Source organism: Macrobrachium rosenbergii, chromosome 12 (assembly GCF_040412425.1).
Source record: "Macrobrachium rosenbergii isolate ZJJX-2024 chromosome 12, ASM4041242v1, whole genome shotgun sequence".
In the NCBI taxonomy this organism is placed as follows: Eukaryota; Metazoa; Arthropoda; class Malacostraca; order Decapoda; family Palaemonidae; genus Macrobrachium; species Macrobrachium rosenbergii.
The window spans coordinates 25,490,010-25,506,843 of NC_089752.1; the positions used below are offsets into that span (position 1 = coordinate 25,490,010).

The following is a 16,834-nucleotide window of genomic DNA, read 5'->3' on the forward strand; positions in this document are numbered from 1 at the left end:
GGAGATGGTGCTCAGGCCAGCGGCTACCGGGGCAGATACAGCAGTGCAGGAGCCATTAGAGTCCAGGGTCAGAGGCACGGGTGGCACATGGGAAGCCAGGCTGGGCGATGTCAGGAAGCGAGAGCCGAAACCGTGGTCGGCACAGCGTGGGTCAGCAACAGGAGCAGGCATAGTCATATAGGCACCGAAACGCTGCACCATGTGCGAGGCCAAGCAGGTTTCTCGGGGCCAGGAACCCAGGAGGCAGCGGCATGGGTGGAGATGTGGCAGGCGCGCCAAAACCTGGGTGTCGTCGGTGAGCCCGTCAGGCAGCTTGCCAAAAGACGACACAGTGACAGTTATGGTGGTGGAAGGGGTGGCTGTGTGGGCCGTCACCAGAGCGCCAGACAAGTGTGACACCAGGCCCTCCAGAGACGGCACGCCAGGCAGATGTCAGATCGGGTACCTGGCCAACAGAAGACGCTTTCACCTCCATAACTGGGGATAAAGTCGGGTCAAAAAGGGAAGCCTCTACTCGCTCCAGGGGAAGAAATTCACCCCCGGAGTGTGGAGAGACCCCAGAGAGGATGTCCTAAGCAACCGCTCCCCCACAGTCTTCCACACCCGATGAAACAAATGAGGAAGAGGAGGGGGAGTCGTCACCCGAGGGAGAGGCAGCAAGAAGGGGAAGTTTACTGGGAGGGAGAAACGACCCTGACGGATCAGCCACCACAGGAGTCGTCGGGGCGTTACCCTCGGATGATTCCTTGGCGGGTTTCCTACGGTAGCGTCTCCTCCATTCAAACTTCCTCCACTGCTTGGGAGACCAGGAACAACACTCGCTACAAGGTGAAGCGCACTAACACACACGTCCCCTGCAAGTAGGGGTAGAGGGCATGTGGGTCCATGTCAACGCTAGATCTAAAGGTATGGCATTTCTTGCCTCCTACCCCAGGACACACTGGGGGTAGGAGGGCTTCATGGGCTTAAAATTCATACTGGAAAGAAAGAAAGAAAGAAAGAAAAAAAAAAGGGAAGGAAGTTCCCACCGGGAAGAGCTCAACAGTCAGGCAGAGAGCGAGAGAAACAACGTCCGCAGTCTATGATGGCCAAAAGCAAATGGTACTCCCGCCTCCCAGACGGTAGTTAACTGCCTAACCACCTTGTTCGAAAGTTCAACAGCCAATTCCAGCCTATGCTGAGAGTAATTCCTAATGTAAAGGACCGACGGTTTGTATATCATGTCGGAACAAATAAATATGACTAAAATCTTTATTAAATATACTAAGATCATATCTCATTAAAATAACCAGATTCTTTCAGATAACCCATAAGGTTTTTATGGGTTAATCTACCTCAACGTCATCATTTAAAATTTCTAAAATAGTCTTCCCAGCTAGTAAGTACTTTGTCCTAAGGCGATTGGATTTAGGACAGCACACCAGCATGTGTTCAACGGATAGCTGACCGCCACAGTGAACAAAAACTGGGCCACTGGCTCCCTCTAAAATATAGCTATGGTTGAAGCGGGTATGGCCATCCTAAGCCGTGTTAGGATGACCTCGAATCTTCTGTTACGATTAAAACCCGAACTTCAAAATTCTATACTTTTTCTAATGTTTCTGTACTTCCTATTTGTGGATAAAATGGGGGAAGTCCATCTCTGCTGCCATTTCGAGGACCTTCTAAGTTCAGGAGAATGGAGTCATCAAGACAAACAACTCCACATAAATGTACTAGAGCTGAAGGCAGCATTCTTAGCATTACAGGAGTTTAAGGAGAGGGTAGTGGGTCACTCCGTAGTTTTGATGTCGGACAACACTATGGTAGTGGCATATGTAAACAAGCAAGGGGGGCTAGTTTCTCAAGAACTTCACGTTATGACAGTCCAACTGCATCAGTGGGCTGTAGACAATTCAGTGGAGATCAGGGCCAGATACATTCCAATTCCAGGAAAAAGGAAGTGGTAGCAGACAAGTTAAGCCGTTGGGAACAGATTCTGGGAACAGAGTGGTCTCTGCATCAGGAGGTGGTGAACAGGTTGTTTCTCATGTGGGGAGGGGCCTCTGATAGCTCTCTTCTCGACAAGGTACAACACAAAACTGGAAGTCTATTGTTCAGTGGTGCCAGACATGGCCGCAGTGGCAGAGGACGCCCTGCAACATCCATGGGACAATTTGGACGTAAATGCTTTTCCTCCGTTTTGTCTGATTCAGAGGGAGTTACCTCCCTGGCACAATCTACTTTGTCAACCTCATGTGGAGAGGTACCATCAGTCAATACAGTCCCTGTCTCTTCACGGGTGGAGACTCAAGTATCTCCTGCAAGCAAGAGGCTTTTCTTGAGGAGCAGTGTCTCAGATGCCCAAGAGAAAAAAAAACCATGACATGTCTATATAATCTCGTGGTTATATAAACAATGGTTGGTGTGGTAACCCGCCTCCCCCCCCTCCTCCATCATCTCATCCAGGTTACCCTTGTTATCCAGATCACAGCTGTTCCAGCAAATACACTGCAGGACTCTACATATATAAGGGGCTGTGTTTGTATCTTTGTAGGAACAAACAAAATGTTTATTTAGCATGAAACATATGGGAGTATTTCAAGTGGATAAAGTACTTGCTTTACACAAAATTATTCTTGAGTAAAGGTCTGTCATATTCTCTAAAAATCAACATCCACTAACCAACAATTATATTTATTTTAAAAATTATATATCCACTCTAATAAAAAATCAAATTTATCTTACAAGGACAAAGGTTAACATACAACTTCCAGCAATTAACAATATGTACAAATAAGCAATTCCTTAATGTGACTGACAAAACTCCTGTAGTACATACTTTTGACATGAATTATAGATCTTTAATATATAATAAAAATAATGGTCATGTTCACCGAAAGCACCACAGCTTTGCTAGTCAACAAGTACCAAGCTGAGCTTTCATTTACAATTTCCCCATTCTCAGTACACCATTGGTAAATAAACTTTAGGTCATGTTTACCACACAAAAACTCAATAGGCCACTGTTTTACAAGGAGTACATTCTTATATTTATCTCATTGTTCATATCCATTTTCACTTAAATTTTAGGTCCTCATGTTTACCACAAAAACTCAATAGGCCACTGTTTTACAAGTACATTCTTCTATTTATCTCATTGTTCATATCCATTTTCACTTAAATTTTAGGTCCTCATGTTTACCACACAAAAACTCAAAAGGCCAGTTTTACAAGAAGTACATTCTTCTATTTATCTCATTGTTCATAACCATTTTCACTTAAATTTTGGGTCCTCATGTTTACCACAAAAACTCAATAGGCCACTGTTTTACAAGAAGTACATTTTTCTATTTATCTCATTGTTCATATCCATTTTCACTGCCTCCAAAAGCTCTCTTTCTGATGGCGTCTTATTTCCTTCTTGGCATAGATCATGAAGATGTGTTTTACCCCTGGAAAGGAACAAAATTAGTTTCAAATTCAAATATGATTCCTAAAGAATATGACAAAAATTTTTAAAAACAATTTCTTCATTATATATAATTCAATTTTTATTAGCCCAGTCTACAGAATTTCACAAACTGTAGACACTCCAGTCCCAAATAAGAGATTTTGACAAAGGAAAAATCTATTTCTGAGGGAGGACCTGTGTCAGCCGGTGAAATGTCCCTTGAGCACACATTTCTAGGTATAAATATTGCTAAATATACCAGAGAAAGAAAGCCAACGGGAATGCTGAGGTTACTACCCTCAGAGCGATCACCTATTATGTAACAGGTGTCGGTATAGAGTAGGGTGAGTGAATATGTCACACACCACAGGACCTAACTGTAGAATGTCCCGATGTCATAACCCCTGCGAGAAGAGCGTTCCAACGGCAACTCACCCTGCCTGTACCTGACGACCTGAGCGCCACCTACCCTCATTCCAGGTTAGCACCCACACAACTAGCCTGGTATGCCTACTAGGAATTGAATAACCTGGGAGGGAACATCGGACACAGGTCCTCCCTCAGAAAATAGATTTTCCTTTGTCAAAATCCCTTTCTGAGCTTCTGACCCTGTGTCAGCCGGTGAAATTGTATCCGAGAATCATACCAAGCAAGGTGAAAGATTATAAGTGACAATTAAAAGGTAGAGATAAATAAAGGCAACATTACTTAAGCTAATTTAATTATCTCAGCAGAGAAGTATAAGTTAAACATTAAACTTAAGACTAAGAATCTCTGTGGACAAACAAGGTTCTGAACAGATAGTATCAAAACTTAAGGTAACCATAAAACATAGACAATTAACAGTACTTAAACTTAAGACTAACACAAAGAAAATTTACAAATCCACTTAAACCTAACACCGCCAAACAGGTACAATTATATATACATAAACTAGGGCCAGGATGAAGGCATGCGTGGGCCCAGGAGAAGATGGCAGGGAAAGCAAATGAGGCAGGCAGGCGGGAGGAATGGGGAAAGACTAATTAGGAGGAGGATAATACTCCCTGCAGCCACTGTAGGGAACTTCAGGCTTCCAGTGATTTAAGATAGTGGCACTTTAAACACTGATGGAGATTTCCAACCCGTATACTTTTTAGGTCATCAAAATTCCTTATTGTAGAAATAGTTTGTGGGGTTGCCCACTGCCCGGATATCATGTACCTTTTGGTACTGAATCTGGGTTAGCTTGTTTAATAAAATATAAAATCTGTTGTCTGATAGCTTTTTAAGGAAAGTGTCCCCACCTTTTCCCCTGATAAAAGAGGACCAGACAAAACCTGAGGAAAGTTCTCCTTAAGTAAGCCCTCCAGTGTAGTGACTGGGCACAAGGATGGATCCTGTGGAAGAGGAACACCCTTCCAAGGAGACCACCTATCCTGAGGGTCTTCATTCTTTGCTATGAAACTTTGGTCTGGGAAAGAAGAACTTCTCCTGACGGGAGGAAATCTAGATGATTAACACCTCTAAAGAGAGCGGACAGTTCCCGATATCCAGCACCCGGCTAAGCTAATTAGAACAACGTCTTCCTTAACAGACTCAAATATGAACAGTTATCATTATCAGTTTCTGATGCTAGTTTCAAAACATCGTTAAGAAACAAAGAAAACCGTGTGAGGACGGGGTTATGGTCTCAGACGCAGCACATGCCTTTAAGGATTGATGAAAAGTATGAGTCTGTTAGGTCAATGTTGAAGCCATGCAAAACACTTTCTTCAAGGCTGACTGAGCTGGTAATTGTAGCTGCCGGCTAGACCTTTTCAAACAATGACCTAAAGAAAGAGATTGCCAAATCGTGGTCATAACCTGAGCTTCCAGAATGTTTAAGGAAAGATGCCAGTTTTTAACTGCTGAATCGTACTGCCTGAGAGTAGATTCTCTTTTATCTGATTCAAGAACAGAGTGTTAACTGGGTCTATATCCGCCCCTCTCCAGAAATGGCGACTCTATAAAGTCCACAAAGCCAGGGCATTCAGAATTCTTGAGGAAACTGACACAGTCTGCGTTTGTACTACTTGTGTCAGTTTGGGTCTGCAACAGATGACACTTGAATTTCAGCTCCAGCAGAAGAGGGTACCAGCTGCTCTTGACCAATTGGGAGCTACCAGAGCCACCTGCCTTGAAAGACCTGAGTTTGTGCAGCACTTTCAGCAGCAGGTTTACGGAGGGAACAGGTAGATCCTCTGCCACTTGTTTCCAGCTAATGTCATTGCATCTGTGGCATGAGCTTGAGGGTCCAGGTTAAATACATAACAAGGAAGTTTGACGTTGTTCTCCATGGCAAACAAGTCTACCTGAGACCTGGAACCCGAAGGAGCAAATCCAATCGAATGAGGCTCTGTCCAGAGACCCCCGACTCCAGCGGAGTTGACCTGGACAGAGAGAGTCCGCAATGACATTCGGACCCCTAGATGAGTGGCCAGATAGGTGCCACTTGTGCTTTTCCACCAGAGAAGATGGCTATCAACACTTGATTGATACGACTCGACTTGGAGCCTCCCCCCTGTTTATACAGTGTACACCACCGCACTGTCCAAAACCAGCCTGATATGGATCTATTGGAAGGGTGAAGCCTTTCAGAGTCAGAAACACTGCCATTGCTTCCAGGATGTTGATATGGAACTGGCGGAACATTGTGAGACCATGTTCCTTGTACTTTTTGTCTTGAGAATATCCTCCCAGCCGCTAATGAAGCGTCTGTGTGAATTACTAGTGATGGAGGAGGAAATTGAAGGGGCACCCGATTTTGGACAGACCCTTGACTGTTGACCACGGCCGGAGTCTTTCTCAAACTGGAGGGACCAGAGACACCTTGTCCCTGAGTCTGATATTGGCTCGTCCTCCGCCATACTCTGTTTGTCTTTCAGTTTTGCCTTCAGCAGCAGATCTGTGACAGATGCACCAAGAGAGCCAGGATCCTGGGTCTGAAGTTTTCCTGCACTTGAGGAACTGCCTGGTAGCCTTGGCTATCTCTCTCCTTTTGGCTGGCGGAAGAGACAGTCTGTGTGAGTCTAGGTCCCACTGGATACCTAGCCACTGAAACCAAGCTCTCCGAGTTAGACGGGATTTCTCCCTGTTTATCTGAAAGCCTAGGGACTCCAGAAACTTTCGATCACTATGGCTGTAGCTCTCGGCATTCCCCGATTGTGATGCCCAGATTACCCAGTCGCTGGGGTATGCGGCTAGCATGATCCCCGGGACCCCGTAACTGCTGTACTACTGTCTCTGCCAGGCTTGGTGAATATTAGGAGGCGCTATGTTGAGTCTGAATGGCGACTCTGAATACGTTTGCCTTCCAGTTGAATCCTAGTAAGGAGAAGTTTCTACAATCGGGGCGTGATAGTATGCGTCTGAAAGATCTGTAGATGTGGTGATGGCTCCCACGAGGAAGTAGAGTCCGATCTGAGAGATTGTAAGCATGCGAAATTTGTCGCATTGTATGTAAAGGTTGACAAGACAGATCCAAGATTACTCTTTGTTGAGCAGAGCCTTTTTTGGGGACGCTGAACAGTCTGCCTTGGAATTTCAGGTGCCTCACTTTCTTTATGTCCCATTTTTGGAGTAGTTCTTCACGTGTCCGCAGGGCTGTGAAGGGGAGTTGGAACCTGACCCGAGGTGGTGGGTTCTTGACCCAACTCAGCAGTCCCTTGGAGACTATACTGTCAGGCCCACGGGCTGAAGGTCCACTGATTCCCGAAACAGGTAAAGCCTCCCACCTCGTGAATCTTCCCATTGGGAAGGGAAGGTTTACTTCCTCTGCCCGCCACCTCTTCCCCAGGAGAGGGACCGCACTGCAGCCCTGCCTCTGAGAGGCAGCCCTTGTGACTTCCTTGCATTTTTATTGAAGCCACAGAAAGGAACCATGGCTTTCATAGGATGGATTATACGGAGACGTCACAAAGGTGGGGAGGCAAGGAATGCTGTGCCGGCTGCACCAGCACAAACTGTTGGGGTTGGGCCTTGAGGTGGAAGGTTGACCAACCGGGTGAGACTGGTACAGCCTGAACTACGGTTGGGGTTTGTGGCCTCAAACTTCTTATACCTTTCCCCGACCTGCCATAGAACCGGAGAGCTCTGAGATTTTACGTTTGGCGAAATACCCACCGAGCGGAGGCTCTGGTTTGCTTCCGCCAGGACATTGTTCACCTCGTCATCGGGAATAAATTAGCCCCAAATCCAAGCTTTTCATGAGTTTATTGGCTTGTGCCTAATAGTGGCGTCATAAAAATATGTTTTAACAGTTGCGTCCTTGCCACTGTAAAGTCAAACAGGTCTGCTTGGAATCCACTTGGCAGAGATTTAGTTAAGACCTGGAAAAGGGTTCATCTGCATACAGCACAGATCTCGCCTCTGCATACACAAAGAGTTCATTGTACAGCTCAACCGACAGCTGAGTGAACTCCGGCTTCAGGGGCCTCCGAATTTTGAGGAAGCTGCTCACTGAAGAGTGGACACTGAGTCTGGGTCAGCTCGCCCGCCCGTAAGGTGGGCCAGACCGTTCCAGAATTGGATCACCGGGAGGACCAGAGAGGTGGGATCGGTCTCCCGGAGCTCTGCGACATCGACTTACCCTCATGCATGCCTGAACAGTTGCCTGAGCCACTTTCGACATGCAGTTACTATCTATCCCCCCAAAGAAAACATCGTAAAATTTCCTTTGAAGGGGGTCAGCTTTGTGTTTTCGGCTTCCCTCCGCAGGGAGTGCGAAGCAGAGCCGATTGAGCCTTCGATCCGGAAAGATGACTGTCTCCTAGGGACCCTATCTGTTCTCACCCAAGCTTCCTCTGTCAATCTAAGCGAAGCCTGGGTAGGGGATGCAGACCTGGAGGAAGAACTCCAACTCCCAGAAGTCTACGCGTCCCTGGGCCCTCAATAGTTAAAGTATCCCTCATGCTGGGGCATGAAGAGCCAAGCGCCAAGGGTTCCCCTTATCGAAAAGAGGAAGGCCGGAGCGTCCGGAATGGTGAAGGACGGGGAGCTGCACATATCCAGGCTCACGAGCCCGAGATCTTGGTCTCTGGCTCTGCAGCTTTTCCAATACCGTCTTCCACCTCTCGTCCATCTGCTTGTTGATCGTATCCAAACGCTAACATAATTCTGGAAATTGGAAGCAGGTTGACCGAGAGGAGCTGGCTGGCTGCCCTTGCTCGACCCTTTACAGAGAGTGTCACTGCAATGGAAGCCGGGCTAGAAGCCGTGACTTCCAGAGGGAAAGAGGTTGCCTTGGGGAGGAGAGGACTTATATCCATACCTTTCAGTGACTTTTTACCTTGGGGATGGTCGATGTTGACCTATCTCCAGGTAGGAGAACTCTGGAAACCCTGGAAAAGAAGATACAGAGGATGAAGGGAATTAAAAAATGGAGTCCACTCCCCTGCCTCACCCTCCCTACCTACCTCTGGTCGGTTCCACATTCATGGGCTCAGGTCAAGTTAATGGCGCCACTTCGCTGACACTTCGCTGTTATGACATCCTGGGAGGGCTGCGTCGCTTCCGGATATGTTCAATCAAAGGGCTGCCACTTCTGCTGGGACAGCCGCCTTGAACGAGCGCAGGGGAAGGGAGGCTACAGATGGCCTCCAACAGAACATATGGCCTCCCCAGCGGGACGTTCCTCCCAAAGCCAGCCACCCAACTCTAAATTTGTGGAGCGTTGTGAGGAGCTTGATTAACCTGAAAATAACAAGGACTAATTACCTGCACACAAAGACTTAAAATATATATAAGGGGATATAACAAAAACCTTATAAACTATCAAATAAGTCAAAAGCCAAGTGAAACTAAAGGCCATAACTTTGAAACTACCGACTCGTCCTGGAACTGCTCAAACAAAGCGCCTTCACTTCACATCCATCCGGTGCCAAACGATCAAGTCTCCACCTGACTGCACAGCGGAGGGGAGGCGGCGGGTGCAACATGGCGCGGGCTGGTGCAGCACTTCGCGGTGCACGGACTCCTGGCAGCCGTACCATCTGTATGGATCAAACTGTATATGAGTATGCTTAACTGAAGGCACGCGGAGTAAATCTGGCGGAGATAGGGCCTTATGCTAACGAGCAGATAACAGGTCATGCAATTGAATTAGTCAACGGAAGTATTCCGGTGAAACAAACAAACAATATTCATGGCAAAATAAGTTAAGAGGCATGAGTTAAACCGTGAAATAATATCTACCTTAACCTAAAATCATGCAACATGACAGAGGTAAGTTAAGTGACACGGATATAATCCAGCGTGAATGATATATATATCTTAACCCTAAAGTCATACACTTAGAATTAAATATAATTGCCATAGGTGCGGAGACGGCAGAAAATTCGCTGGATAAATATATGGAATAGCAGTTTTTAAATGCTGGACATGTCATTCCAGTACTGAGACCCTAAGAACCCGCTACCCCGCCACTGGTTGCTAGGAGGCGGGTGGTTCACTAATAAGGCAGTTCTCGTATGTCCATGGGAGAGAGACAGTGAGTAAAAAACCAACCTACTAAAACCACAGACCACGGTGGAAAGGCTAGCGACAGCGGGGTACGGCCAGTCAGCTAGGGTTGTGTAAGCCCTGAAAGTGTCGGAGTTCGAACCAATGAGGAAGCGACAAGCGAAACACTAGCGAGGTGTGTGACGTTAAAGCGGATACCAGGAGGTGGATAACCCCAGGTTGGAGACCCGGTCTCGGTCCCCTGAGTGCGGCGAGGACGGCGCTCCACACGAGGGGAGGGATAACACATCACCTGCTATACAGGGGAAAGGTGGGAGCATCAACGACATGGCTGTGTCCGTACTAAGATCGACTGAGTGGAAACCACCAGACACCAGCCTCAACCCCCTTACTAGGTGTTGAGATGTACGACCTCCCCAAGGAAGAAAGACACTTGCCAGGATTCTGAAAAGAGGTTAGGCTAAGCACATTGGATTACTGCAACCAAACTCCATCTTTTCCCTGAAAGCGAAGCCTATAAAAGGGAAAGGGAAAGAGTGGAGGAAGGAGGTAGGGGACTGTGAAGGGGAGAATTTTTTTGTTCAGGTAACGAGACATGCGACATGTAGGGCACAGGGCTATGCATTGCAAATCACTTTTTCTCCCTTCATTAGAGGAGAAGGATTAACAGAGAATCAGCACACCCAAAACATACGGAACGGGATGGAACAACGAACATGGCGCTCCCTTCACGTACACACCTTCCCGCGACTCAGCGACAAAGTCGGAGAAGAGGGAGCAGGAGTCAATGAGCAAAAACCTCATTAGCCTAACCCATGTCGATTAAGGCGAGAGGGTCGAGGCTAGTACAAAACACAAAATATACTGCTAAATTTAACCAACAACAATACATCAATACATAAACAACTCAAAATTATAAAATAATAGCAACTTGTGCTAGGGGTATATTCTGCAGGCGAACAGGAAATGGAGCAACCAAAATGGCGCTCCTGATGCCAAGCTAAGGTAATATTCATCCATAAATATCCATGTCATCCATTGTATCACAATTCAGAAAAACCGACTGTAAGACAGCACCAGCCTGGGAACAAAATCTACTCGGGCAAAGCCAAAAATTCTTTAGGAAGGGTTTAAAAGCATAAAACACGTGTGAGGCGCTCCCTAAAAGAATTGATACTAACACCAGTATTAATACCAGCACACTGGCCGCTCAATGTAGATAAAATTCCCCAAAATGAACCCTGAAGGGTAACGTCAAATGTAAGACAAAACATTAATGTAAATGACCCAGCGAAACCTCTACTGAACTGGTCTGTAGAGGCGTGCCCGCCCTAGGTCATCATGGCCAGATCGGTGAGCGAAGGCGTGATGTGACAATAATTATTAAATTAAGGGCCAAATGCAGCCTCGATACAGCTAAAACCCCGCTGGGAGGAGTACTTAACAGTGGCGGTGATTTCAGTGACAGAAGACATGATATTCCAAATTAACCGTGAAAAATACAGAGCACAAACAGGCGTGTTACTAAGCGTGCTAAAGGAATGAGGGGGTGAGGTGGCGCTCAGGTCGGTCAGGTACAGGCAGGAGTGAGTTGCCATTGGAACGGCTCTTCTCGTACCAGAGTTATGACATGGGACATTCTACAGTTAGGTCTGTGGTAGTGGACATATTCACTCACCCTACTCTGCTCTGACACCTGTTATAATGGTGATCGCTCTGAGGTAGTAACCTCAGCATTCGTTAGCTTTTTTCTTTCTCTGGTATATTTAGCAATGTTATACCTAGAAATGTTTGCTCAAGGGACATTTCACCGGCTGACACAGGTCCGAAGCTCAGAAAACAATATTTTCTACTGGTTGAAAAGCTGCACTTTGCATGTGCCCCACAGATCATGGGTTGTAGCATGCAAGAACCTCATTTTTTGTGAGGTTTAGGTTATGGCTGAGAGCAATCAGTTAGATTGGGAGGAAGGACATTTTATGTAAGTACTGTTATTGTATTGTTAAAATGATTTTTAAAAAACTTTCACAACAAACCCGACATTTACATTAACCCAAAGTGAAATTTACTGAAAGATTGAGTTACTGAAGAAAACTCCTAGAATATCTGATTGGAACCAAGGATCCAACATTATTAAAGCCCAAAGAATTGAGATTAGCAACAAACACATGGCTTTTTATAGCAATAAACACAGGCTCTCTGATAAAAATTGCCCTTATGCAAGGCTGAAACCCTTTAAGGAAATTAAAGTACGAGGTCTGTAAAGTCAAGTCCCCATAACTCTCAAAGTTGGATAACATCTGAGTGACCATATCCTGAAGAATTTAATCACAAAACAGACAGGCAGACCAATAAAATGCAGCAATGAATCTACCTAAGATTCGAACAGATAAAAGGAAGAATTCTGTTTAAGTGGATAAATTAGACTGTGTAATACTGGTATCCACAGTACCTTGCCACATACCTCTATACTGATTATGTAAGTTAACTGTATAGAACAGCTTGGATGCTTACTTGCCAAAATGGATCACTGGAAAGAAAAGCGCAGCATATTGCCAAAGCATAGGGAAAAGAGATTCTCTTTGTTGCTAAAAGTGAAGAGATGGTTCTAGTTACCTAGAAATGTCTCTTGACTCAGCAACAAAGAGCAACTCTTCCCTTTATTCTTCTCAAGTGATTATGTGGACTAAAACCTATTAAGTCAATCAAGCTCTGGACCATGGAGATCTGTTGCTTCTGTGATTCTTTTAAGTCCAGGCTTGATAGCAGTTATGATCAGGGGTTCCAGTCAGTCAGTGTCTTTTATTACATGCTTTTATTTAACTTGACTTATGTATCTCTGTCTCTTTGGGTCAAAACTTGTAACTCAGTTTTCAACCTGTTCCAGTTTTCAACCTGTTCCCTTCATCTAATGGACTTGAAATTTTGCATGGTTACCCAATCATGGTGACAATACAACCTTACTTGATCAGTAGGTCAGCAGCGACCTCTAGTGACCCTACAGTGACCTCTCCCAGTATCTCAGGATTTGTATGAAAACCTTAAGATTTTTCATACCTTCTTTGACTTGGTAGAATAAGTTAATAATTCTACGGATTTTTCAAACCTTCTTTGGCTCAACAGGACATCACATTCAATTTTTTTAGTTACAATATAAATTGGTTATAATTTCTGTCAAAACTAAAAAAATATAAAATAAAAAAATATTTTTTAAAAACATTTTTATTAACCCTCTAACGCCTTGACCTCTACAAAGCATCTCCGTATGCGGTGTTGGGGTTAAGCGCTGAAGCGGAAAAAACGTTTTTCAAAAAAAATCACTGCTGCAGCTTAGTTTTAAGATTAAGAGTTCATTTTGGCTCCTTTTTGTCATTGCCTGAAGTTTAGTAAACAACCATCAGAAATGAAAAAAAATATCATTATCATATATCAATATTGAAATATATGACAGCGCAAAAAAAAATTTTCATATATAATTTTATACAAATCTCGCTGTGAAACAAAACATTTACAAACTAACAGGATTTATTTTTTCTTTGTATTGTACACTAAATTGCGATGATTTTGGTAGATAACAAATTGTAAAACGATCAAAGCAACACAGAGAAAATATTATCACAAAATGATGCATGAATTCGTAGCGTCTGGACGTAAAAAAATGTTTTTCAAAAATTCTATAAATCGAAATATTGTGCTAGAGACTTCCCGTTTGTTGAAAAATGAAGCTAATGATTGAATATTACTAGACTGTAAGTGTTTTGAGCTTACGATTGCAGTTTTCGACCATTTGGTCGAGTTAAAATTGACCGAAAGTCGAATTTTTCTGTTTATCGTGATTTATATGAAAATATTTCAAAACTGATAAAGCTACAACCATGAGTTATTTTCTGTTGTATTCTACATGAAATTGCACATTTTCATATATAAAAGTTTATGTAACGACTAATATAAAACAGTGCAAACATTACGTCAGCGTGTGAAAGAATTTCTGAGATGTTCGGCGGTAACGCGCGGACGTAAGGAAAATGTTTTTTTCAAAAATTCACCATAAATCAAATATTGTGCTAGAGACTTTAATTTATTGCAAAATGAAGGTAAATGATTGAATATTACTAGAATGTAAGAGTTTTGGCTTACAATTGCGTTTTTACCATTTCGGTCGAGTTAAAGTTGACCGAGGTTGAAATTTTGGCAGTTATCGTGATTTATGTGAAAATATTCAAAACTGATAAAGCTACAACCGTGAGTTATTTTTCTGTTGTATTCTACATGAAATTGCGCACATTTTCATATATAAAAGTTTATGTAACGACTAATGTAAAACCATGCAAACATTACGACAACGTGACGAAAGAATTTCTGAGATCTTGGCGAGAGTTACCCAGCGCGCAGACGTAAAGGAAAAATTTTTTTTCAGAAATTCATCATAAATCGAAATATTATGCTAGAACTTCTAGTTTGTTGCAAAATGAAGGTACATGATTGAATATTACTAGAATGAAAGGTTTAGCTTATAATTGCATTTTTACCATTTGGATTGAATTAAAGTTGCCGAAGGTTGAAATTTTAGCATTTATCGTGATTTATATGTAAATATTTCAAAACTAATAAAAGCTACAACCATGAGTTTTATTTTCTGTTGTATTCTACATGAAATGCGCATTTCCATATAAAACTTTATGTAACGACTAACATAAAGCCGGTGCAAACATTACGACAACGTGTGAAGAAAATTTCTGGCGGACGTAAGGAAAAGTTTTTTCAAATTCACCATAAATCGAAATATTGTGCTAGAGACTTCCAATTTGTTGCAAAATGAAGATAAATGATTGAATATTACTAGAATGTAAGAGTTTTAGCTTACAATTGCATTTTTGACCTTTTCAGTCGAGTCAAAGTTGACCAAGGTTGAAATTTTGGCAGTTATAAGTGACTTATATGAAAATATTTCAAACTGATAAAGCTACAACCATGGATTGTATTTGTTGTATTTTACATGAAATTGCGCACATTTTCATATATAAAACTTTATGTAACAGCTAATATAAAACAGTGCAAAATTACGACAAAATGACGAAAGAATTTCTGAAATTTTTCCGAGTTACCATGGGCGTAAGGAAAAAGTTTTCAAAAAATCACCATAAATTGAAATATTAGCTAGACTTCCAATTTGTTGCAAAATGAAGAGTAAATGATTATTACTAGAATGTAGGTTTTAAAGCACAATGCGTTTCGACCATTTCGGTCGAGTCAAAAATTGACGAAGGTTGAAATTTTTGTAGTCGGCGTAGCGGTGCGTCCGCTTGGCAAACAGACAATTTTAGTCGGCGTGTAATCACGTCGGTGGCGTTTAAGGGTTAAAAGCACTAAAAAGTAAAAAATTATTTTTAGAGACACCAGGATTTTCTTACAATTAATCGTAATACTTACAAAAATGAAAGCATGCACACCAAACATGGAAATGCTACAGAAATTAAAAAAATACATATTTCTTTTCTTGCGCATTTCCTTGATGTTTTATTATGCCCACTTTGTAGACATGTTTAATTCTGAAAAATCTTAGTGTCTCAAAATATTTTCTATATAAATAACAAAGTAATTACATTGCTATAGTTTCTATTAACCGCAGCTAAAAATTTTGAAATTCTCCGTTAGCACTATTTAGTTTGGCTGGTATTAACCGCCCACTTTTGGTTATAAGAGAGCGAACAACTAGCAAAAGGGTTCAATTTGTTTCTGCCGGCTAATGGCTTTACACCAGCTTTTAGCAGCACCTCTGGTTTTGAAACTCGTCTTTCCTATTGATTTCTCCTATTTTGTGAAGTATTCTTGTTTTGATAGCCTTTTGGCATTATTAGATAGAGTTCGGCTCTGTTTTTTTCCCTTAATTGTGAATTTCATTATAATTCTAATTTTCCTTGTTTACCGATTGTGACTTTAGTTGACTTGTTTGCCAGATGTCAGACTCGAGTTCGACTTGCTTCAGTTATTGCAGCAAAGGCTGCAATACACGTTTGACTAAGGAATCTTACGATTCCCATCCTATCTACACGGATTGTAGGGGACAAGTTTGTTAAGAAGACTTACGATGTAATGAATGTATAGACTGGGACGGTAAGAAGTGGAAGGCTTTAAGATCTCATTTAAATAAACTTGCCAGAGATAAAAAGAAAAAAGCAACAGCCAGACGGATTAGTAAGTCTTTAGCTAGTCAGGGATCTCCTGTTGATCATGATCTTGCTATGCAACTCGCTCCTTTACCTGGCTCTCTTGCTTCCAAGCCCAACACCATTACCAGCCTTGAGTGTAAAATCGATAAAAGGTTCGAATTAATTGTAGAATCTATTGCACACTTAGCCTCATCGGTTAAGGTCCTTATGACCAATAAGAGTGATTTGGAGTGCCTGATTGCGCTAGTGTTAGTGATGTGTTGGTGGAGTAGGTGGCTGCCCATCCTGCCGATTCTCCTAGGCAAAGGTCAATGCCATACTCCCCTAATCCTGGAAGGAGTCAAACTGGTAACTGGTAACCTAAGGGAAGTCGGTGGGGTCTCCACACGGGTAGTTGCCCCCTTGGTTGAACCTGTTGTTGAATCCCAGGTTGCAGCCAAGCGCCACTGGAAAGGCATATCCTTGGACGTGCATCATCTTTCATCTAGCTCAGATAATCTTCTCCCAGGCACCAATGGCATTTTGTGGATGAATCATGCCCTTTGACAAGGCGTGCTGGTAATGTGTCGCGTTCTCCTCTAGTGCCGTGTAAGAAATTCAAGGAGCCTGTTTGCAGTTCTCTTCCGTCTTGCAGTCATTGGGACAGTCCGGAGTGCTTTCCTTCTATTCCTCCCTTGGTAGAGAGTTAGAGAGCAACTTTCAAGTGTCCTGCTTCTCGTAAGTGCTCTGTCTAAGACATCTTCTTAGCGTC

The 16,834-nt window shown here is 43.2% G+C and overlaps 1 protein-coding gene across 1 annotated transcript in view; it reads right to left on the minus strand.

Annotated features, from left to right (window-relative positions):
• Window positions 1-2,660: 2,660 nt before the first annotated feature.
• LOC136843977 (protein argonaute-2-like) overlaps window positions 2,661-16,834 on the minus strand; it is a 564,386-nt gene continuing 550,212 nt past the window's right edge. Inside the window, exon 20 of the mRNA XM_067112994.1 lies at window positions 2,661-3,434. Coding sequence (XP_066969095.1) covers window positions 3,311-3,434 — 124 coding nt within the window. The 3' untranslated portion in view covers window positions 2,661-3,310. The remainder of the gene's footprint in view (window positions 3,435-16,834) is intronic.